The sequence below is a fragment of the Strix aluco genome, chromosome Z (assembly GCF_031877795.1).
Source record: "Strix aluco isolate bStrAlu1 chromosome Z, bStrAlu1.hap1, whole genome shotgun sequence".
Taxonomy (NCBI): domain Eukaryota; kingdom Metazoa; phylum Chordata; class Aves; order Strigiformes; family Strigidae; genus Strix; species Strix aluco.
The window spans coordinates 59097522-59123507 of record NC_133971.1 but is presented as its reverse complement, the minus strand read 5'-3'; the positions used below and the strand labels follow the sequence as shown (position 1 = coordinate 59123507).

Here is a 25986-nt window from a genome sequence, read left to right as displayed (position 1 = left end):
AATGTATTATACCATGCGAAAATCATTATTGTGAGTGCTATAATAAATGTCGAAATTGTGAAAAAGAAATTGTTTACAAGAATGAAGATGAAAGTAGCACCTAATAAACAATAGGATAAAAAGAAAAAGGGGGGATTGTGAGAAACTGTGGACTAAGGTATTGTTTATTAAGATTTATGTTAAGCTCAATGTAAAATTAGACGACAGAAACCACTCATGCAAACAACCACTGGACGCCGCCTGTGTGAGATAAGATAACTGTAATCGCTCACACAAACTGAACCAGATACTGCTCATGCAAGATAACCACCAGATTTCCAGGAAGCGACAAGAAACAGGACAAGACAGCCCATATAAGGATATATGAGTGAAAGATCAACTATGAGACAAAGAGGGAAGACTTCTTACTTCAGCCTCAACAAATACCAGGAGGCAGGAAACGACCCCCCCTAACAACAACTGAAGCATGCGCGGAGTACCTCCACTACCTCATGAGCACAGAAGTAAAGATGTATAAAAAGGGGACTATTTGAACTACTCAGCACGGCAGTTGGCGGAGCGCAGACTCCCCTGCCGTCCAGCGCTGTCTTTGCTCATATTCTACTTGCTATAATTAATAAAGATTGAATTATAGTCCATTGTGGTCTCAATTTATAACACAATGCTACAGCAGAACCATAATACTGTGTTATATCGAGGGTCCTTTAGCTGGCTAGAAGTTGCTGCTTTGAGAAGGATTGTAAGAATTAGGGTAATTTTAAGTGATCCTGCCTCTGGCATCAACTATTTTCAACCACCAGCAGTTTAGGAAACATCATGAAACCAAGCTTGCATAAGGCTGTCACATTTAGCTCTTCTCCGTGAGTGGATGTAACATTTCTTCTTTTTTAATGTGTTATATTTTGCATTTCCAATTCTGTTGAAAGACTTCAGACATGATGCTTGAAAATGGATGCAACCTGCACATAGAGCACTGCAACACATGTGAAACTGTGACAAGGATTTCATAATGCCTGCAAAACCCTACATCCCTGCTCCCTCTCTGATGAGTTGCTAGGGTGACTTGCCAAATCCCACCCTTACTGGGCATCTCTGAAAATTTGTTGAGATGGATGCAAGTGTTGTACATTCTTCTGAGCTTCCATGTTGCATCATCATACCTCAGATGCTCTTTCAATCACAGATAGAGAAAGATCTGCTGTGTTAAGATTAAATTCCAGAGAGCGTGGAAGACAGAGTGAGTGTTGTAGGTGGACGTGACCATTCTTTAGTCTGAAAGAGCGCTTGTTCACTAAAAAAGTTATTATTCAACCAAATATAGCACAGTTAGATACTCTGCTAATTGTTCATTATATATAATTAAAGACATATATACAGCTAACTCTATAGCCACACGGAAATCAGAGGTCTACCTTTATTTGGACTCAGCAAAGAAGTTTGACTCCTGGAGGACTTGCCTGCTAACTAGCTTCTCTCATTCAAAGTTGTAGTGCAGAGTTGGGACAGCATACGCTTAGAGGAACACTTCTGTCATTATCCTCCCATTCTCTGTGTTTTCAACTTTCAAGACTTTTTAAAAAAACAACTGACTCTTCAATATTTAGTGAAATCAGTTCTTTACAATCTCTCATTTGGCTTCTGTGTCTCTTTTCTAGGCAAACCTGAAATGTGTTATGAATACTTTTTCAGTATGTGCATGTCATGACTACTGGTAATTTGCAATTGGCAAAAAAAAAGCTCAGAAACATGTCAGCTCTTTGTTATGTTTTGGAAGTGTATAATTAAAGAATAAAAAAAAGATCTTGACTTTTCATGAAATACATACCAGATAAACATAAAATATATTTTACCATGCTGGTATTTATGATTGAGTTAAACATGGTTGTCATAATGAGACTTTACTGACCTTTCTTACGTTGTCTGAAGATACAGGTCAGAGCTGACTTTCTAATTTTCTGTTCTGTGAATGTATCATATATACTTATGTCTAATTGCTCTGCCTACACATCCATGCCCTTTACCAATTTACATTTTACAAATCTTCAAAGCACAGGGGCCATATTTTATTACTTTGTGTCCTCTGATCATAATACAAACTTATGTTTCTGAATATAAAATTGCTTTTTTAACTGTGATTTCAAGCTAACTTAATCCTCCTAAAAATATCAATCCATTCCAGTTAACAGTAATGAAAGGCTCTCAGTGATTTCTCTGAGCAGGGGATCAGGCTTGAGACTTATTTCTTATCTTATTTCTTCTCCTCATCTCTACTAAATTGAATAAATTTTACAAATATGACTCTGCTAAACACTTCAGAGCATTTTCACAAGGGAGTCTGTTTTGCCTAGTCTGTCAGGGTCTAAAGTACATGACTGCTTTGTTTTTCTCCACACCACATGAATAGTGTCTCAATTAGATTTCTTTTCTTCTGTTGGAAATCAGTGGGATAACCTTCTCACACTGAAAAGCCATACAGTTAAGCAGATACAGGAATTTAAGGAATACAGATTTGTTCCAGCTTTGCCACTAAATTGCTGTCATCCTGATGATATCACTTAACCCATTTTGCCTCCTTGTTCTACATCTTTTCTCTGCTGTGCTGAGTTCTTTATCACCAGCTATTTAGACCTTACCTTGCACCACAGTCAATGGTAGTTTTGCTATTGGCTTTAACAAAACATGATTTTCAAACAGAGGCTGAATGGATCTGTTTTACTAAAATTAAGACATTCCACTTACACTGGTCTTTTCACTGGCTTTCAACAATGAGTCAATGAAGAGCTATTTCAATATTAAAGAAAAATATTTCCTGAGATAGGGCTGTTTCATCAGGCCAGAAACATTCGATTCTTCTGTTACTAGGTGAAATCTCTTTCAAATTGATGCATTTTCCTCAAAAGTCTTTAACATCAGTGTTTTTAGCAACATTTTCTTCTCTGACAATCAGTTGATAGAACTTTCAGAGCTGCCCATAACACACATTCTTCTCACTTAACTGTGATTTTACTTCAGGTCTATAATGTCCCATTGACCAAAACAGAAATACATGTTAGGCAGTCAGCATAAATTTGTCTAAAATTCATTCTCCAGCTGTCTATTCCTCTGAAAGAGAGGAATAACTTGGTCCAGGGAGCTTGCAAGCTTTTACTCCCCTCCCTCTCCTCACTCCTGCCAGGAAAGGGGAAAGATTTCAGATAACTTGGTGATTCAATTATGGCAGCACCAATGGCTTAAGGGCACCTAAGTGAAGTGGAGTCATTAGCAAGCAGAGCTGTGCTCCTACCCTAACATCATCTAAAGCACAATTAAGTGTTTCATTCTTGCCTTTAATTGTCTGAGAGAATGCAGAGCTATTTTCAACTGTAGGAAACATATTTAGGAAACATATTTTTATAATCAAATGCCTTTTTTCCCCTTCTCTTTCTTTTAATAACTATTTTATTAATAATCAACCAACAACGGATCTGAATAAAGCTGCAATTTTTGGAAGAATTGGATCTGCCTTTATTTTCATCACTGAACTACATGCTTGATGGCTGAAATTAACTCTGCCCACAGCATTGTATTTGTCACATGATGATTCACATTGAGTTTTTCATGGGATGTTATTCCTTGCTTTTAATCTGGCCTGCAGAAAAGGAAATAGATTTTCTGTTCTTTCTATACACAGTTGTCTTTATCTCCTTAATAAAAACATTCACTAGGTCTAGGGCCAAGGACTAATCATTCGCAAGACTTGCAAACTATCTATTTGACAAGGATTCTGTTTGCAAAATCTTTATCTATTTAATATGTACTTAAGGCTAACAATTCAGAAGCGATACTGTGACAAGCCTAAGAATTTCCTGTTATATTATGAACCTAACCTCTAACTGCACACAAGAATCAATTCTGTCTTCTGACCTCAGATTGTCAAATGCAGGCTCACTGGTATTATCTTATCTGTATTTCTTTTCTGATATATCCATCTAACTGGCCCAATCTCTAGTATCTACAGTATCTAAGTTTGCTCTTTTCACATCAGAGCTGCTATTTAGCATCACCTTTGGCTGTGAATGACTTTTAAAATTTTTCATTTCATATGCATTGTTTGTGCCTCCTGTACCCAGAAAACAATTTTCAGCACCATTAGCAGTTGTGCAGAATTCATTTAATAGCAGATTAATATTATTGGAAGGATTATTTCTTGGTGCATTTAAAAAAAAAAATCCATTTTATAGCTTTTAATTCTGCCAGTTCTGAAGTTCTGCTTCTGCTTTTTTTCTTCGTTTATAAGTTCTGGTGCTTTTTACCATCTTGATTGTATTATTCTCCCACATTTTCTTCATTCCAGCGTGTTTTCTATTTTTAATGTTGACTTTTGTTCCCTCCAAGACTATCAGGATTTTTTCTATAATGTGGACATGCACCCGATAAAACTTCTTCAACAGTTTCAAATTTTTTCCTGGTTAAATATGATCTTCTAGCCCATTTAGCCCATTATTGTTTTGAACTTTCTAAAGCCACCCATAAGAATTACTAAATAGTTGTTATCTGCTTATTTAAACTTAGCTTTGCAAATATATTCAGGACATTCTGAGTTGCATCTAAGAATCATCCACCTTTAAGTACTGAGACAGTTTCCTACTTATCTATCAAGATGAAGTCTAATACAGAATTTCCCTGTGAAAGTAACACCTCTTGAGCTACGAAAAATATTTCCAAGATTGCTTTTAGTACTGGTAGTAGCAACTATACATTCAGCTGAAGTCTCCCATGATAAAGAAGATTTTTTCCTACACTTTCTAGGTAGGTATTTTAGGTCCTTGAAGAGCTGGCTGTGCAGTTCTGTGTTACAACATAGTTAGCCATAGCAGACACCAATTTACAGCCTATCCTGTACATGAAGCATGAGAGTATCAATTCAGAAGTATTTGGGATCATTTGTCTGAGATCTGCCTCTGAAAGCACAGGCAACTCACCTTGTCAGAGGAAGGGTGGGTAACATAGCAGATGATGCCAGGGAAGGGCCAACAAGGGTTTTAACCTTACAGGCTCTCCACCTGCTAGTAGAGAACGTTTATTTTCCTAGACAGTCTAGATCACAAGCACAGCATGTTGATGGCATGTTGTCAAAGCTGCTTCCTTGCACCAGAGCAGTGTGGACATCTGTATGTACATGACCCTGGACAGGGGCCAAGCAGGGTGGAAATACTGGCTAATCAAGGACAAAGCTGTTTGGTAGAGCACTGTTTTTACATCAGTTTATAAGCACTATGACTGTTTCTATATAGAGCACAATGGAGAGCCAGGAGATGGGAGACACATGGAAGCACCTAGTGCTACTAACTTTAAATGGAGTAAAGGAGATCATGGTATCGTGCCTGTGGTCTGAAGTACAACTATAGGATACTTTATGTCTCAGGATTGTAAGGCTGAGCTATATCACAAGAGCCTCTGTTGTGTTTAAGCTCTGCCAATAGCACTCTACTCCTGCACCTGACAGAATCCAGCAGCTCGTCAGACACAAGGCTGCTGTCCAGAATGGTGCTGAGGACTAGGAGTGACTGGCAGCTGCACAACTGGCCTTGGGAACAGGTGACAGAGATCTACCACCATCTGTACACACATTTAAGTTCCTTTTTTATGGAGATAATGCCTTTAAATCTTGGCTTGACTTTTGCATTTTGCTCCTTTAACTTGCATAAGTTAATGATGTAAGTTAAGCAAAATTTAAGTTATGACTTAAAGAGTCAAAGGACAAACAAAATATTGTGAACTCCATTTCATATATAGTGACTGTTTCTAATCATGTAAGAAGATATTACATAAAATATCAGGTTCTTACATTTTTTTTGACAGTGGAAATTTAGTGATATTGTTTCAAGAAAGAAATCCCACCTATAGGCTGTGTGAAGAGCAGTCATGGAACAGCAAGGCTGGTATCTTGGGTCAGATAAACCATAAAAAAACATTCAGTGCACTCATACAGCAACAAAACAAGTTTAACTATCCACACAGAAAGTATTGTGAAGCTTCCTCCTTTACAGTATGTGCAATATCCATGGGAAAACAACCCTGCATTTTTCCCGAAGAATACTTTCATTGGTTCAGAACAAAGAATCAGAGCACAACAGCTCTTACAGAAGCAAAAGAAAGGGAAAAATCAGCCTTTAGTGAAAAAGATGAAAAATGTTGTGATTAGCATAACAATATCACTGTTTCTGTATTAATCTGTAAATTTGCGTTTAAACAAGTTAAATACTGTAGGACATTTCTCTGCAGTTTGAGTTCTAAACAAAATTGCCGGTTACTTTAATTTGTAGCTAGTATTTTGGATGGTTTTTTAAGTGGAAAAAAAATCCATGCACATATTATCTTGTTTAAGCTTATAATGAGGAACCTACTGTGACTTTGAATAATAGGGTTTCTATTTTTACTTTTTTTTTGCTCTGGGGTTGGGAGGTAGAGGGTGGTGTGGAATCCAAATTCAGTAAGGGACATAGACTCAAAAGAAGCTTGTACCTGTTCTTGCTGTGCTCTCTGGTGGTCTTTGCAGTGAGATGGCTCCTTAAATGAACAGTGTAGCACAAATGATAGGAAGCATGACAAATTTAAGTAATGCTATCATCATTAGGATAGCAGTATCATTAACAACACCTCTCTACCACAGGGTATTTTTGCCTTAGCTGTGGTGTTATCCTCCTAAAATGTTCTGCCTCCCAGCTCAAGGCAACTGGCTGAGTAAAGGAGCCAGACAAGAGCTTGTAACAACATAAACCAATTTTTCAAGAAGGGTGGAGGAAGTAGCCTACTAATCTGTCACTCAGATCCTGTTATATACCTAGCCCACACCACACCTCCTCTCTCCATCTGCTTTTCCTTTCACTTTGGCACATCTATTTAGCAGTGTCCTCAGGACAGGGATAACCCTGACACCAGGGTTGTGGTGATCAAATGAATCATCTTATAGCCCTAACTCAAGACAATTGCTGGAAAGAAAGGCCAGGCTGTTTCTTGAGACTGAGATCCTCTTCTCCAGACTACACTGAAGGTGAATTTATACCCATTCTTATGTGTTACTTCACCTTTCACCCTGTCACAAAAGCACCACTGTAATTCCTGCTTTAGAAAGGATAAGGCTGCTTACTGGGGTGGTACTTACTATATTTTGCAGATTATAAAGCCATTGCAGCTCTTGAATTTTCCCAAGCATTACCGATAACTACAAATGAGGTTCTTGCCTTTGAGTTCTACTTTTGAAAACCAGGAACCATCAGAAGTTTTCGCCACTGTGATCAGGACTCTATTGCATGCAAGACTGGAGGTTTTTACAGGAGGGCAGCTACATTTAAGAGCATGATCACTACAAAGTGCATAGATTACCTGATTTAATCAGACTTGTGAAGATAGCATTGTGTTTTATTAATCAAAATCATGATAAATCAATCCAATGTACCTTTTGTTACCACTGAACCACAGGCATCCCATTGTGCAGCTTCCAGATTGATTTTTATTCACATTCTGAAGTTGTTCAGTGTATCCTTGAGTACAGTAAAACCAGAGAGACCTGGCATCTCCTGGCAAGACCCAGGTGCTTTAATAACTATTACTCCAATTAGCCAACACTTCAGAGCTTTTAGGTTTGATTTTAATCAGAGGAGCTGTGGCATTTTTAGTTATCTTTTAAGCAATTGCCTTGCTTCACAGTCATGATGCTCTGATTACAAAAGATTGGGGCAACAGGAATTGTGCAATGCTGTTGCAAGATAACTGCACTAGGAAGAGCCATAGTTTTGTCCTGTGGGGTTCTTACCAAACTCCTTTAAATATGTGCTTACTTAGTGTTGAAGCTTTGAACTTTTTATTTCAGGCTTCTTTGTCAGAATTCTGTACAAACTTACACGTGCACAGCAGTGCAGGGCTTACCATGTTGTTTCTGAGTCATCACTGAGTAAATGTCAAGAAATTCGGCTAAAAAAGCAGCTGCATTTTGTGTTAAAACCTTACAGGATGTAGGTGTGAGGTACGGGAATGGATTTCATGCTGTTCGGTGCTATCAGGACAGACAACACACCTTTAATGGTCTCTCTGCACCTGAATTACCTCCACCCTCACTATATCGATAGCTGATTCCTCAACTCCATTTCACATCTGACTTGGGAGAAATTGATGAATTTAGGTTTTGAACCAAAAATTTAAATTTCTTTGTAAACTACTTCAGACCACTAGATGAAGACAGTCCATGTCAGTCAAATAAATCATTTCACTAAGCCTGAAGTATACTTTTTTTCATTTCTGGACACCCTTACTAAAAGCAGACAACAAATCACAATCTGTCATACAGCTACTGTGGTTATGCCGGTGCTCTTATTCACACTTCTCTGTGATTAAGACAACTTGGTATGTTGTAGAAATAGGCAGGAAGGAGCTTTGAACTGCATGTCCTGCCAGCATTTTAAATACTGTCTCTGCCTGACTTAATAATATGTACGAACAATATAGGAAAAATACAAGGGGTGCCCAAATGACTGGGACTGGAAACAAAAATGTCTCAAGTTTGTCCAAGTGGTGAAACTTCTTAAAAAATATGTCCCTGAGTCTAAAACCTTTCATCAAAGAAGTTTTATCAAGGGTATGGATTCATAATTGCGTTAAGCAGATTCAAATTATTCTAATGGGTTCAAACTCTGTGTTACTGTCAGATATTTGCTCTTCTTACCTGTCATGTGATACCTCTAACATTCATGTGTTCATGTGGATCATTAAATTGAAGAGGAGACAGAAAGATTTTATGCAGGTCATTTCCCAGTTCTAACACAGTGTGGGAGTGCTGAATCTAAGGCAAAGCACCCTGCCTTTTCTCTTTTGCCTGATGCCTTTCTAAGTGCGCTCAGTATTCAAAAATCCTAGGTTTGCTCGAGGAGTAGCTGTATTTTGCAGGGCGAAGCTGCCTTTTGGAAACTCAGGACCAGACAGTAGAAGGAGAACATTGTCTTGTCTGTTTTAAAATCTGGTTTTGCATTTGTGAGGCAAGCAGAGACAAAAAGCAGTGCTGGGAACATGAATTGACCATTTTATGTGAACAGCACAAGTGAACAGCCAGAAGGCAGAAAAAATCAATAGAAACGTTGGTGTGTTGAGTTCTCATAATCTGTGATTTGCCCCATTGTTGTGATTGCTTTTGAAAACCAAATTCACTCAGAGATTCCTGCCAAAAAGATCAGTGAACAAACCTGTGGCTCCAGCTTCTGGATGGGCCTGGAAGGTGCAGAGTGCCTTTTACACAGGCTCTAAAGTGATATGTCAGAGTGAGAGGCAGATTATGTCTAGCATAAGTGATAGGCCTTTCTCCTTGACACTCACTGAGCCTGTCGAACAAGATTGAGTGCTAAATCTCAGAGAAAATGGAAGCTTAAACAGGGACCACACACACCTGTCAAGGGAAAGAGCCTCCAGAGCAGTTCTGAGTCAGTTAGATGCCAGCTCCTTCCCTCAGTGTCAGATGTCCTGCAGGAGCAGGGCTATCCTTATCTCTGGGCATAGCTTTGAAGTTTCTCATTTGGGATTCTCCTACTACCTGTCAAAAGTGAAGCACTGAAGCACTCCCTACCTCCCTCCACCTCCAAATCCACACCTAAAGCATGTGGTGGCACAGAATCAGCTTAAACCACTTGCCAAACACCCAGTCTGAATGACAAAAGAGTGGTCATTCATCCAAAAGCAGACCAGTGCTTTTCCATTTGGTTTTGTTTGCAGATCACCCTTCCCTAGCAAAACTCTTGGAGGAAGAAGGGACTCTTTCACTATACATTGAAATTTAACAACAGCACATTATTTTCCCTTGCAACAACCCATAAGATATAGAACATATACCCGCACCCTATTCCTACATTGAAAACCACTGGTTTGGGGGTGGGATGACTACTTTTCAAATGCCTGTAGAGACGTGAGTCCACAGCCCTCTCACTGTCCAGGCCAGACTTCTCCAGAAAGAATTCAACATAAAGCCTCCCTTGCAGCTCTCAGCTTGATCTGTGGTCCTCAGTTCCTCTTCTGGAATCTGCCTCCTTTCTCAAGACATGGGAGAAAGGCAAATGAAGAGCAAAAGCACACATCAAGACTGAGAGACTGTTTCAAGAGCACATACAGATTAATGCCTCTTTTATTAAAAGAGACAGAATAGTTAGGAGTGTGAGCTGGCGCTATAAATTAGAAAAGACAGATTTGCAAAGGCTGGAAGACCAGCTGGCACATGAATAGAAGGCATTGGTGCTGTACTTCCTGACTTATAAAACACTGACAAACTTTTAGGAGTTAACTAAAGTAAACCTGCTTCTGCTAAACCACATCAGACTGACAGGGCCCTGTGTGAAGTTAGGGAACTGTTCTCTCAGATTTCCAGAAGGCTCTGTATCATGTCCAAGCTTTGTGGAGATCTGAGCATGCCTCAAAGACATTTTTCTCTATTTCTGCTTTAAATCTTCTTATTCATCTCTCCTATCAAAGCTAGCCAGAAGAAAAAAAACTGTAGAGAAGAGTTACAATTGTAGTAATAAGGTATGGATGGAGAATATCCCAGAAGCCTTGCTCTTCTAAAATTCCCAGCCTTAATTCCAGATCAAAATTCAGCTAAATTAAAGCTACAGATCTGAATTCCCACCTTGAGCTAAAAACCCATGTTGTATGAACATAACTCGAAGTAGACAGGGGGAGAAAAATCTTCCTTGTCATTCAGCTAGAGATTGACTGAAGAAAGTGGAAGTACTGTCCTTCACCTTATTGAAGGCAGTTTACTAGCTTCTTCCCTTCTAAACAAACATAATACCTGCTGCAAATTACAGTGCATGAAAATCTGATTACACCATCAGAGCACAGGAAATGTGAAGACAGCAAGAGAGAATTTTCTAGCCAGATATGCAGCTGGACCAAACACACAAGCATGATGAAGCTGATCCTCTGCTTCTCTGCAATACTGTTTTGCCACTTTTGCCTTTGCTGGCCAGGTTTATAGTCTAAATTTGTAGGTTCTGTCTATAGCATCTTACTGGTACAAGCCACTCATTAGAGAGAGGAAAGAAATGCTTTCAGCTCCACCCATTAGTCAACACCAGGGATTCATCAGAAACATGAGAATGTGACAAAACGTTCTAGAGATTTTCCAGAAAGATACACTTGTATGTCTCTGTCCCCAAAACTCCTTCACTGCAGCTAGAATAAGCTTCCAAGAAAGAAATCAGGCATACAAGTCCTGAATAGTGATACAGAGAAATGACCACTTTCCTTGCAAATTATTTACTTATAGCAACATACGATGATTTCTGAACATTGCCTAAGAATCCCGCTTGCCCAGACTGTTCTGTGGATTCAGTGTAGCTTACCAGATAGTTTGGGGATTGGTTATGAGAAGAAAGTAGCAGGTAGCCCTGGGATATGAATTAAAAGGATAACTCACTGATAGCAGACTCAAAGCCCTCAATGGGTACATAGGCAAACTTAAACTTGAACAAAACGACTCAGAGATGCTATCTAGGGAGGATGATCTCGCCGATTTAGGAAGAAGACACCTGGACTTTGCTTCACAGTGCATGTCCTGGAAAGAGCGGACACCGTGAAGAAGACCATGTACTTCTCCCCTTGACCACCAAAGACCCTCACCCTATTTCTACTACGCATGCTCGGAATATGCAAATGAGTTCTGAGAAATAATTGTAATAATCACACCTATTCCCTGAACTAATTGTAATAACCCGGCCTTTCCTAATGAATATGTATGCTTTGGTGTAATAAATATCTGGCTACTTGCCAGAGACGGGGTGCAAGCTTTGTGGAGAAATCCCCTTGCACCCCGGCCGGAGTAAACATACCTGCTTGTCCTGGTTTAGCTAGGATAGGGTTAAGTTTCCCCAGCAGTGGGGGGGAAGCTGTAGCCGGGTTATTCATATACCATGCTGACGTAACCTCCAGGTGCTTTAGCGCGGGAAGAATCAGTGAGCACAGCCGGTCCTCTCACTGCTGTATTGGTAGATATCTTGCTCTGTTCATTGTTATTACTGTTATTGTTATTGTTATTGTTGTTGTTTGTTTTGTCGCTGTTGCACTGTTGTATTAAACCTCTCCTTATCTCAGCCCCGGGGCTTTGTATTTCACTCCCTTTGTGGGGAAGGGGCAGCGGCCGCGTGGTCTCAGACCATCACACTGCTTTATAACTCTATCTGAGTTGTAGAGTTTGTTTCCGCACATCAATAGAAACCACTCACAAACCCCATTGTGCTTTCTACATTTGAGCAAACAAAGAGTTCTATTCAAGAGGCAATTTGTCAGCTGCCTTTACCACATCAGGCCTTTCTTTGGACTATCTTTCTGTTTTGATCTCTGGCTGAAGAATCCTTCCTCTAATTTAGGGTCAGCCTATGTAACAGGGAGACAGAATTGACATTCGTATTACTGAGCATGACTGAAATAACCCAGCAGATGTAAAATGACTAGTGAGATCCTACAGACATGTATGTGCCACTTTTGAAAGTCCACTCAGCCCTATTATGGTCCTTAATTTTTAATGGGCTGCTCGGAGGTCTGACTGGGACCAAGAGCATAAAAGCACTGTACCTGCTCCACAGTACTTGGTTTAGGCTGATGGTCTTGTGAAAACCATGCCAACAGTTCCAGGAAAACCTGGAGAATTTGAATGTGGTGGCCTGGAGCTGTTGGGCTGCATTCTTCCTCCCTTCTTTCTAACTGAGAAAAAACAATTTCTCCATGAAGTCTCCCTCTCAGCAGATAATGAATAATCTGTGTCTGTGCTTCCTGGCAGGAGTAGGCATACTTATGTGCTGTTTTAGCAAAGAAGGAGGCCTACAGCAGAGATGGGACTCAAGGTTGTGCTGAAAGGAAAAGGAGGGAGCCCTGGAAAACCACATCCAATGGAAATGATGGAATGCTTCACCCCAGATACCCTACATCTCCCCCAGCAGCAGCCAGTCTGTCTGCCCCAAACTCTGACATGGTCAAAGGAAGGCCACAGCCCCTCTCCTGCATCAGCAAGAGGGCTGGCCTGGCCTGCAGCCCCATACGGATCACTTTACACTGGAGATTAAGTCAGCTCTACTCACGACTGCCTCAAAATTGTCAGCGAGGAAGAGAACTCCTGAGGCCTGTCTCAGACCCTCAGGAAAGCCATATAAATTGGCACTTACTAGGAATGGGGCATGCAAACCCTTGCTTCTTTTCCCAGCTTAACCACAAGCAACAAGCATCCATGGGGAATGAAGACACACAAGCAAGCAAAGGCTATACAACTACCACAAACAATGCATGCCCCAAATGTTATCCCATCCCATGCATGAACTCAGATCTTGCCTTGTATCAGACCTTCTTCTTTCAGACATGTTGGGTGTCTAATTCTCCCTGACAGTCTTAAATCCCAGGCTGATGAAACTGAAAGCACTGTCAGAACAAATGCAGAGCTTTGTGGTGAGGCCAGCACAGTCTCATCTTGCTCTAGGGAAGCAGCAGCATTTCAAAGGCTGAGCCTGACTCTAATGCCAGAAGAGAATGATGCATCCATTAGCTGAGCCATAAAGGCATCAGGCTGCATTCTCAAGCAGGCCTAACTCCACTGGTCTCACTAAGTCCTGGTGAGTTATCTGATCGTTCAAGACTCAGATAACAAACTGCCAAATATGAGACATAATGTGGCTAATGCCTGATTTTAAGCAGTAATGGGAGCTCTTTGGCTGCAGCAAAAAGGAACAGACCCTTAAATCCTGCTTTGTGACCTCCTTGAATTAGCTTGACATAAAAAAGAACCAACTGTACAAGCCCTCCCCCTTGCATCTGATTTGTAACCTAGGAAAAAAAAAAAAAAAAGTAACATGAAAAAATGGTGTAGCTGTGCTTATTACAGGCAATGGTACTGATCAAATTACTCTCATGCCATTGTCTGCACTTTGAGGCTGACACAAACAGCATGATAGAGGACAGCACTGTCTACTTTTAAAGATGAGATGAATCAAAAGATTTGGAGAGGGTGTGTTGGTAAAAACTCAGAGGTCCTCCAGCCACTTAGCCATATTTTGTACCATCCTGACTAAGGGTTTTTTCCACTAAGGAAAGAATATTTTATTCCTCAAAACAGGAGAGCAGCAAATAAGCTGTTTTTCCTTTCAATGTAAACGGATGCATCCATGCCCTTATTAGGATTTAAACACGAAATGATTCCATGTGGTCTTGGCTCTACTGGGTAAAGAAATTCCAAGTGAAAGGGCATGGGCATGGCAGCCACTTCTAGAGGCCAGTAGCAATGGGAACATGAGTCATACAGGCTCTGGGATGGTCTTCACTTCTAAGTCCTAAACTTCTGTCATGGACTGCTGCCTGTGGAGGTACCCAGATTTTTGGGAGGAGAAGAAATCCCATTTACACAAAGGTCAGATTATCCCTAGACCTCCAGCACAGGAAATTGATTCCCTACTCAATCACTGCATGATTTTGGGCAAGTTGCTTAATTTCTCTACCTGTAAAGCACAAGCAGTAATGTTAAGTAAAAATTATTAATAAGTAAATTATTAATTAAATTATACAATTCATATAGAACACAACATAATATACAACATATATTATACATTATATAAGTTACATAATTAATAAAAAACATATATATAATTACATTACATAATAATAATTTCAAAGTTACATTTTGGAGGTTTCTTGGGAAAAAGCCCTTCCTCTGTACGGTTTGGTCTTGCTGGCTGAATGACCAAGAAGCATCATTTGGCCACACTTACAATCATGAAGAAACATCAGAAAGGCAGAAACTGAGCTAACTGGTATTTCAGAGGTGAATACATACTGTTACTTTTAAACTTCTCATAGGGAGTCCATGCAGAAATCCACTGAAAAGACCTGCCATTGTTTTCTTCATACACGTTCTTAGTTTCAATTGCACAGACTTGGGCAGTTCCTGTTCTGGAGAGGCAGCACGAATGACTCTCGCCAAAAGTTAGACAGTGAGCTGTGCCTGTTCTGCTGGGGAAGTCTGACAAGTCTGCAGCCTTTGCAAAAAGAGAACCCTGGATCCAGCATGCATGTATGTAGCTTTCCTTCCTTCTTCATGTAGTGGATTTGACCTGTCAGTGTAGGGATGACACTGAATGCTACTACCCAATACTCTATAACTCAGTATTCTCTTTATGCAGGTATTAACCACTCCTAGTTCCCTGACAAAGTGCAGGTCCCTCACAGATTTCCTCAAGCTGTGGACTAGACATTGTGAAGAGTGAATGCAGACTGCCACTAAAACTGGTGTCAAGTAAGACTTTGTCCATGATGCAGACATTCCCTTTGCATTCACCTTCTCCTATATGCACATTTGTCAGTGTGTACAAGCACACAAACTTGGTAATATACATTGGCTCTGGATACTGCTTCCCTATAGTAATGATGTTCTGTAGAAATAAAGCTGTGCTTCATAGATCACGCATTCTGGCTCTGCAATGAAGTCAGTCTATCCTGGCTCTGAAAAAATGGAAAGCTCCTAAAACAGCAGTTCAACCAGAAAAAAAAGGCACAGGGGAAAGAGAGGGAGGATGTACTGTGGAATCAGACAGTAAATTGTAGTTACTTCCTTCTCACCTTTCTTATCCTCTGGGTGGTAACATAAATAAATAACTGATGGGGTGAGGGAGGACTATACTGAAGAGTTCTTTATTATGAATAGAGAACAATTTGTCAATTAAAATTGTTGGATATTAGTTTCCAAACAGATCTTCTGGTAATGGGGCACCCTAGTATGAGGGCCAGAAGCATAGATTGGATTGTGAGCTGGTAGAACAGCACCTCCAGCAGAGTAGTAACAACTGGCTGTTCAGAAACATGCTCAGTCGCAATGGTACTGGAAGAGAACTTGCAAAAGGCCATTTGCTAGAGTCCATATTTCTTTCCTTTCCAAGTAGGTGAGCCAAATGCTTGGAGTTTCAATAAGTCACAACCAGAAAAGCTTGAGACACCATTCAGATGTCCTTCCTAGCTAAATTCCAGCACTAACCACTGTATGTCATCTACCTGGGTTTATTTTGCAGCCAGTCCTGAGTGGGTGAATCCACTCAGCACCGTGCCAGCAATATGCACAGGTTTTGCCAGCCAGCTCAGTGAGACAAAAGTTGTTTAAGTGAGGATTTCAGCTGAATGACTCTACAAAACACCCTAGTCAGTGCATAACAGTAAAAAAGGCTGCATTTCAAGAGACGTTTCAATAACTCCAGAAGTATCACCCAGTGGGATCTCGTTAGTAAGTATCCAAAGTGACATCTACTGGTGTGGAAACAAAGTTAGAGCAAGGCAGAGCTGCACAAAGAAGCTGACTAATGAGCCAGAAAGGTATTAGTGGGGGAATCAACAGCTGGAAACTGAATATGCCAAGTTCTGCTAAATAATTGAACCTCTAACTATTATGGAAGCAGATGAAACAGATGTCAGTTTGCTTCTGAGCTGCAAGGGTTTGCTAATGGTGCCTCCCTCTTCTGAATTTTAAATATGGCCTAAAGCCACAGTGCAGGAAGGAATACATGCAGCTTTTCCCATCAGGGAAGCTCTTTAATGCCAAGAGACAAGACCTGGCGCACATACTTTCATTCAGACCACCTAGAGAATTCTATACGTGCAGTGGTGGCTGGATTCACAAAGACCAAGACATGTTGCATATCCTGGGACTTCCAAGGGAATGTAAAGATGAAACAACAAGGGTTAGGTAGGAACGGATTCCCTAAAATCGCTCTGAAAATTACTGTGTTTAATAATGGCCTTGGAGGTCCTTAGCAGGTACATCAATCCTTGTTTCATGCTGAAAAGCACATCTGGGAAGGCACCACTCTCTCTCTCAGCTTTCAAGAAAGACTGCTGAACTCAGGCATACCCACATAACTTTGTTAACCTTTGGCTTTCTAGTTGTGCTTCTTCTTTCTGTAAGAGACCAGTTTGTTCACCTTTTCACAAAAGACAGTCACTGCCTTGCAGACAAGGGGACCTTTCCTGAAACACAAAGCAGAAGATTAAATCTGGCTGGAATTTCCAAAGGTTGAGAGTGTTAGGGAAGTGGGTGATTTAGTAAAATTGGAATGACTGTAGTCCAGAAAGAAGTTAGATGCTAAATATCTATACTCTAAGCTATGGAGAAAACTGATACAGAAACTGAAGAATCTGGCTCACAACTGGTTGGAGGACAAGTTCTGGCAAGAGGTCAGAAGTCTAGTCAAGGTCAAATGACTTCATCCCCTTGGATGCCTCCAAATACCAATATGAAAATGATCTGTGTGGTTACGGTGCTCTTCAATCACTCTGCAAATGTCCTTTCCTTCTTTCAGCTCTGCTTGGGCTTACTCCAGCTTCCACTGTCCTCAATAAATGAATCAAATGTGTCCAGAACAGTAAACACCACAGGACGTTGGCCTTGCAGCCTTCTTCACCCAGAACAGCTGCAGAGAGTGCAACTAATAGGATCACAGAATTGTTTGGGTTGGAAGGCACCTTAAAGATCATCTAGTTCCAACCCCCTGCCATAGGCAGGGACACCTTTCACTAAATCAGGTTGCTCAAAGTCCCATCTGACCTGGCCTTGAATGCTTCCAGGGAGGGGGGAGCCACAACTTCTCTGGACAACCTGTGTCTCTTCACCCTCACAGTAAAGAATTTCTTCCTTATATCTAATCTAAATCAACCCTCTTTCAGTTTAAAAACATTATCCCTCATCCTATCACTAGATTCCCTGATAAAGAGTCCCTCCCCATCTTTCCTGTAGGCCCCCTTTAGGTACTGGAAGGCTGCTATAAGGTGTCCCTTGAGCCTTCTCTTCTCTAGACTGAACAACCCCAACTCTCTCAGCCTGTCCTTATAATGGAGGTGCTCCAGCCCCCTTATCATCTTCGTGGCCATCCTCTGGGCCTGCTCCAACAGGCTGTCATGGTTTGAGCTCAGAGGGCAACTGAGTACCATGCAGCTGCTCACTCTCCCCTTACCCACCAGCACTGAGAAAGAGAAAATAAAGCAAAAGGCCCAGGAAATCGAGATAAGGACAGGGAGAGATGATCTCATCCATTATGGCACAGGCAAAAGACAGACGCATGAGGAAAGACAAACAGAACATAAAATTTAATATAGACATTAACAACAACATGTAACAGATGGAGTAGGACCACAAGAAGCATTACCACACCCTGAAAACACCTTCCCCCATCCCTCCCTTCTTCCTGGACACAGCTTTGCTCCCAATATCTCTACCTCCTCCCCACCAGTGGCACAGTGGGCAAGGAATGGGGGATGTGGTCAGTCCTGCCTCTTCTTCCACTTCAGGGTGTAGGAACTTCTGGCATTCTTGCCCTGTTCAAGCACAGTCCCCCTCTCACAGGAGACAAGGTCTCCACAAACTCTCCAATGAGTGACTCCCCCAGGCATGTGGGCATGTTGCAGTCCTCCCAGCGCCTAACTACAACAGCAGTGCCTTCATCCCATAGGGTCCCGGTCTTCTTTGGGTGCAGTTACCTGGCGTGGTGTAGGGCTCCCCACAGGCCGCAAATCAGTACATGCTCCACTGTAGACCTCCATGGGTGGCAGGGGGGGATGTCCCTGATGTCTTAGCACAGGATACAGGATAGTCTTTGCTCCAGTGCACCTCTTCCGCATCCTCCTCCATTCTTCCATTGACCTTGGTGTTCGCACAGATGTTCTCCTTGCAACTTTTTCTTGCAACTCCCACAGCTCCCCCCAGGTTCCCTTTCTTAAATATGTTATCTCAGAGGTGCAGCTAATTGGCCTGGCCTTGGTGCCAAGGCACGTCCAACTTAGAGCCCAGGGTGCTTCAAGAAGCTTCTCAGAGGGGGCCACTGCTGTAGCTCCCTCCCCTGCTACAAAAAAACCCCTGCCACTCACTCAAACCAGCACACAGATCCATGTCTTTCCTACACTGGGGTCCCAGAGCTGAACACAGTACTCCAGGTGGGGTCTCATGAGAGCGGAGTGGAGGAGAGAATCACCTCCCTCAACCTGCTAGCCACAATTCTCCTGACACAACCCAGGATACAGTTGGCTTTCTGGTTTGAGAGCACACATTGCTGGCTCATATTCACTTTTCCATCCAATACTACTCTCAAGTCTTCTGCAGGGCTGCTCTCAATCTACTCATTGTCCAGCCTGTATTTGTGCTTGGGATTGCCTCTACCCATGTGCAGCACCTTGCACTGGGCCTAGCTGAACTTTCAGTTTCGCATGGGCCTACCTCTCACGCCTGTCAAGGTCCTTCTCCATGGCATCCCTTCCCTCAAGCGTATCAGCTGCACCACTCTGCTTGATGTCATTCACTTGCTGAGAGTGCACTCAATCCCACTGTCCATGGTGCCAACAAAGGTGTTAAACAGCATGTACTTAAAATTCTTCTTGGCTGTCATCATTACTGTTCCAGTCCACCTCAGAGCCCACTTCTTGGAAGGCACAATATTATCCCTGTCTTGCAAAGCATCACACTGGGAGTTTCACAGCCAGACCTGTTGATTTCTCATAGCCATAGGGCCCATGACCCAGTTGTAAACACTCTTTGGTCTACAGCACAAAGAGTATCTTCACTGAACTAAACTAAGCAAGGAATTTTTTTGGTTTGTTTTTATCCTGAATTATCAAAAGCTGCTGTGGAGGCAGGAGAAGAGTCAAGATAATGGTACCTCTCCATCCATTCAATACATATACATCTCTGAAAATCTGTTTTAAGGCCTACACACAGTGAACAGTAGCCACAGCTTCATTAGATCACAAGCACTGGATAAAAAAAATCACATCACTGGTTTAATATCAAAGATTTAAAAGGGAAGAGATCAGACAATGTTTCTGTTCATTGAGATACTAATTTTATCATTTGAATTACAGAACATGGTTCATATTACATCATATTCATTTGAATTACAGAACATGATTCAACATGAGTGCATTCACCACATCTGTTGAAGAGACAAGGCAAGAAGTCCAAAGCAACAAACATGATGAGCTTGTCTTTTCTGTAGCCCTCACCTACAGACATATCAGCTAACTGATGAAGCCATCCATGATTCCTTGGGTTGTTTCCCTGACATCCTTAAGCTGCAGTAAGGGAGTAACTTTGTGACTGTGAGTTCATGACCTAGGACACTTTCAAACTTATATTCTACATAATAATCTGTTCCTACTCACTTACCCAATGCACGTGCTCATTTCTCACTCTTCTATGTAAGAAATGAGTAAATATCATCGGGGAGATCAATAATACTGAAAACTTTTTGGGTTTAATTCATACCTGCTAACAACTTGTGTATGTATACATACCAGACAGAATGTCTGTTTTGGTTTTCTCCTTCCCTATATTTCTGCTTTTACTGGAGTTGGCTAAGAAATGAAGGTAATTTCGAAATAAACAATTAATGGAGGAAATAATCCAGCCCTTTTTTCTATTTTTGCAACATTTGTTTCACATTTCCAGCGACCAATTCCAAATACTTAAAGACAGTCTTGTACATCATCAAAACCATCTCTTTCTTAGGACAAAGTAATCTCTCTCTTTCATGGAACTATGAAACTTAAAAAAAACCCTCAAACCAACAGCTCCTTTCTATAGCTTTATCCATCTTTTCCGATTCTGCAGAAAACAGCTTCATCTTTCAAATGCATCCTACCTGGGATTATCCCCAGGAGAAAGAAAACCATAGGAAACTGAGCTCCCACATTTTCACAAACTGGGTGCACTCCCCAAAGCAGGACTTCCTGTTGCTAATCTTAAAGGTAACCCACCACATCACTGTAAAAGCTGCAATCCAGAGGTCTGACTGAGGTTAAATAACATTCCTCCAAGTATCCCTGTTTACTGCCTCTGCAGAGACAATCCTTTGACATATCAATCAGGAATCAATGCATTTACAAGAAACTTCATCACCCAATACTCAGTCTGACTCAGCAAAATCTAGATTGCTGACAGTATCCCAAGGAAATCCCTGTTGGCTGGGTGTTTCATCCAGGCTCAGGCTGTATGCATCCTACTCACGGATGTGTGAATTCTAGTCTAGATCACCTTGGATTTGTAATAAAGGGCATGTCAGATGTCTTAAATGCTTTTACAGCAGTTTGTCCAACAGCAAGAAAAATGCAACCCCCATCTACCTCTGAGAACTCTTCAGTGCTCTAGCAGAAGACAGTGACCAGTGAAAAGAGGGCATTAGCCCATCTGCCTGCAACTCAGAAATTCATTACTGTGTTTTTTCACTCATGTCTAATGCAGACCTATGTCATTGCTTAGAAACAGTTCCACCTATAAACATATATTAAACATATACTGCACACATTGATATGTTTATATTAATATATTACACTATCTAGATATATATTCATTAAATACATTATAAAAATAATAAATTTTGACCAGGTAGGGGTTCTGAATCTGTCTGTCTGGTACTAACACCCTCTTTTAAATGATCGTATGAATACCTTTTTCTGGCAGTGTCATGGGTAGACAATTCCCTGTAAATACTTTCTTTTCTTAGAATCATAATCCCCAATTTCTGAAATTGCAGAACAGTTCTTGATACCTCTTAAAATGATCTTAAAATAATATGAGCATTTAACAGATGATGAGAAAACCATGCATTTTTCTCCCCTCATCTTTGTGCTCTAGTTCAAATTTGCCAGGGTTTTTCTGTGTGGTAGGTGCATTTAAACAGGGACAGAGGTTGAGGGACAGTGAACAAGATTAGAAAGTTCAGTGTGACAAAATAATTACCTGGCTCTATCCAGGTGCTCAGGGAACTGCTCACAAATCAGCTGAAAACAGTGCTTCTAAAATAAGCATTATGGTTTGTATGTTCAGTGTGTGCTGAAAGTCAGATCCCTACCTTGTCTCTAATCCCCTGTCTCATAACTTCTCTTTCAGCCTCCATCTTGGCATATTTGGCTTTCCTCTCTTCCTCTTCTTGCCTGAGGGCTTCCTGTCGTTCCTCTTCTTTCTTGGCAGCATCTGGGTCTTTCTCCTCATCCCCACCCAACATCTTCCCCATGTCTTTGGTAGCCCCTAGAGAAAGCACAAGAGAAGGTCAGACCTGTAAGAATGTGGGAAAACCACCATGATGCCAGCTCTCTCCTTCCCCACACTCATGACCTCCTTCCACTCCCTCTGCATCTGGAAAGGTTTCTTCTTCCACTGAGAAGGAGACACATTCCCTACAGAGTCAGGAGGTGTGCAAAGCACCCAGTCTGACCAAGTGGGTTACCCAGCACTGGTGGAAGAAGCACGGCAGCAAGAGGAAGAGACTACATCTGTAGACTTGCATGACAGCAACACAACTGGTTTGCAGTCCTGAAGGGGGCAAGATGCTGTCCACACAATGTTTTCACTCCATCAGCCCAGTCAAGTGACTGAAGATTGATTTTTTGAGGGTCTTTAATGTAACAGGCAGGTTGTACATCCAGGAAGAAATTACACCAGGGCTAGGAAAGGAATTTGAAATCTCAGTTGCAGAGATGAGTAATCAGAGTCTTAATTGTTTCCAGAAATTACACATCCTATGACAGGTATGAGCACACAGCATTAGAAAACATTTGGAGTTGTTGATGATTTCTAGGCTTCTGCCACGTATCAAAAAGAAGTAGCATCTCTGAATGTCTCTTATTTACCCTTGGACACCACTGTCTCTAATGCTTAGTAAATAGATGGGATCCTCACTTTGCCTGATCCTCTTTCTACCCATGCATGCGCACTGATCACAAATTTTCAGCCCTTGTGTGCTCCTGAGGCAGCTCTTTGCTATTGTGCAAAGCCCTTTCACAGCCATGCAAATTGGAAGGCTTCTTGCATGCCCCTCTGTCCCCACAGGGCTGCCATTTACCCTGTATTTCAGAGGTACTTCTATTGCCAAATACTAGCAATCATTCCACTGGGGAGAAAAGAAGGTGCTGGGGAAAGGATGAGAGTATTTACTATGATAATTCATCATCAGGTCACTGGAGGTCTGCAGCAGGATAAAGCTCAGTTACATGGATGAAGTGAAGACACGTATCCTTTGGAACTTGTGTTGGACTTTGCCTGGAGCAGGAAAAAACCCTGCATCATTTACTAAAATAGGTACCTTCACCCTGGAAGAACACTGTGGGTGACTGGTTACTGCCCCTAGTTCCTGGGTAAGGACAGCTCCAGATTGGCTTCTTGCAGGCTGAGACTTAACAGAGCTAATCTGAGACACCCTTGTAACAGACACTCACATGCACATACATGTATACATATTTAACATCTTTTGCCTTGCATAAGGCAAAGTTATCTGGCCTTTTCAAAGCCTTAGACTGGAAGGAGACACTGTCAAAGTCCTTTCAAATAATTGTTTGTTGGCATTATCAGAGGCTAAGTGAAGGGAAGAGGTCTTCACAATCCTCTATCCCTCCCTTATAAATTACCTCTTCAGCCTGTCAATAGTGCTGGAGGACTGTGTTTGTTCTTGCTTTCCATCTTAGTTCTTGGGATGGCGATGGTGGAACCTCGGTTTTTAGAGGGAGAAACATCTGCAACCTGTCAGGATGATTCCTCCTGAATTGCCCCAGAGATGACAGTTATCAGATTAACTACTGCCTCTAACAACAACCAAGGAATTTGTTGAGAGGTGAGGAGATATGTGGTTTTCCCCTCCACATTTCTTTTCCAGGTCTTTGTGTTTTCCCAAAGCCCTAAATTGAAAGCAGCCCTGAATCAAAAGCAACCCTCCAATCCTCCAAAGTGTGACAGAAAAATGGCCTCTTTACACATCCCATAGAGAAACACAGGGAAACTGATCATTTTAAGTCTGACAAGATCTGGTTGTTGTAGATGGGTTTTTTACCAGGTGGGAAATAATAACAGTAAAATCACTGTCTCCATAGCTAACCACAAGCCTCTTGAAAATTCCATCCTGTTGGAAAACCTGTGGATAAAAAGATGAAGACATCCAGGGACCCCAAACAAACCCCAGCTGGAATGTTCATGGTCCCCAGCTACTGTCAATCTTCCTCTACTGTCATTTTCCATCCTCCTCTGCAGGGTCAGAGTAATACAGGAACTCTTGCATTTTGAGGGTAAATTTGCTCAGACCATCTGGAGAATTCTTTTCTGGGATGCAAGGAAAGCTAACTGAAATTGCAAGCAAGCTAGAATTTCATAGGAAGTGGAAAGGCAATGAAAACTAGTTGGGTCACACATCCTCCCTAAGCAGTCCTAATGTGCATAAATCATCTATGATCATCCTGGGTTTATCTGGGATAGAGTTAATTACCACAAGAAGCTGGGACAGGGCACAGCCAGGACAGTTGACCCGAACTAGCCAAGGGGATATTCAATACCATATAATGTCATGGTCAGTATATAGCTATGGGAGCTTGCCAGCAGGTGGAGGGATCATGGCTCTGAACAGGCTGAGCATTGGGTTCCAGGTGGTGAGCAATTGCATTGTGCATCACTCACTTTATACATTCTTTTATTAGTACTACTGTTATTATTACTTCTTCTTTTCTTGTGTTGTTGTATAACCTGTCCTTATGTCAAGCCACAAGGTTTTACCTTTCTCTTCCAATTCTTCTCCCCATCCCACCAAAGGGGGGAAGAGTGAGTGAGCAGCCACATGGTGCTTAGATGCCAGCTGGGCTTAAACCATGACAATGACCAAAGCCAGTAACCAAACCCTTGATTTCTGGATTCCCCTCAACAAATATTTCCACTGATGATCAAACTTATGGGTTCAATAATCTATCAAGTTTATCTCTTCTTAGCTTCTGTCCACTTAGAGCTACCCAGACAGTGTAATACACTAGTTAGTTACAAAACAGAATTCAGTAGCAGAAAAGGATTTTTCTTTTCCCTCAAAACACTACTTCTAAGCCAGCATTAAGTTATAATGTCAGCTCAGCTCATCACGTAAGGAATGAAGTTGTGTAGACTTTCTTTTATCTCTTAGACAAGACCAAGATTTTGAATACTTTAGGCATTTGATTTTGCAACTACTCAGCACACAGGACACCTACAAGAACAAGAATGTAGCTTCAGGATCCTCACAGACTCTCTTAATTCACCCCTGAATTCAAAGCCACCTTCTAAATGTGTGGAATGCTGCACTGTGGTATCACTATTAACCAATTGGAAGGAAATGTATTATGAGAAGCAAAGTTTTACACCACATTTTAACTCCTAACTCTTGTGTTACTTCTAGTATAGAAAAGCTTTTTTTCTCTCTCATTTCTTCTTCATCCTAAATTTTAGGCTTTGTTGTTAACATTCTCTGAATAACAGTTTCTGGTTTTAGCAGTTCTGCAGTGGAGGTTCCAGATAATTAATTTGCATGCAACTGAGATGCTGCAGTTACAGGCACAAGCAGAAGGAAAGCACAGAAGTTCTGTCCTCAAGCCTACTTTTGAAGCTTCCAAAGAAACAGCAGAGAAGGACACAATTACTGGATATGTTCATATAATAAGCCTGAGTCTTTTTGTCTTCTTTCACATCCCAAGCATAACATCTACCTTGACATAAAGAGAAGACAGAAAATGCCAAAGTAATTACTAATCAGTAAGGAGCTTCAATCAACATTATTTCCAATATCTCTAGACAAGGCCACAGGAAGAACATAGAAATGGCTAAAGCTCCAGAACAACATGTGCAAACTGTCACCTTTCTGGCTATAATAAACAGCCCTACCCTGAAGGATAAAAAACTTCCATGAGAGAAAGCATCTCAGAGGTGGTTTGTTTAGAAGACAAGTGGCATGGCAGGCATTCCAAACTAATCATCATTCCCTTGATACATACAGGCTAAAGAACTAGGCAATCAGGTGTTCAGCCAAATACTATGAGTGCACTCAGATACACTTTCATGTGAATTTGCTGGTTTAAATTGTCATCAGCCATCTGAAAAACAGTAACTCAGTTGTTTGAGAACATGTGGGAGACAATCCCTTGTGAAACAGCTGGAAAGCAGGTCAGCTGTCTGGAAAGCAG

General features: G+C 41.3%; 1 protein-coding gene across 2 annotated transcripts in view; it reads right to left on the bottom strand.

Moving 5' to 3' along the window:
- The window catches only part of CPLX1 (complexin 1), a 129405-nt gene that overhangs the window by 33835 nt on the left and 69584 nt on the right, over nucleotides 1-25986 (bottom strand). For both annotated transcript variants that reach the window (XM_074813048.1, XM_074813049.1), the window contains exon 3: nucleotides 21876-22051. In XM_074813048.1, coding sequence (XP_074669149.1) covers nucleotides 21876-22051 — 176 coding nt within the window. The remainder of the gene's footprint in view (nucleotides 1-21875; nucleotides 22052-25986) is intronic.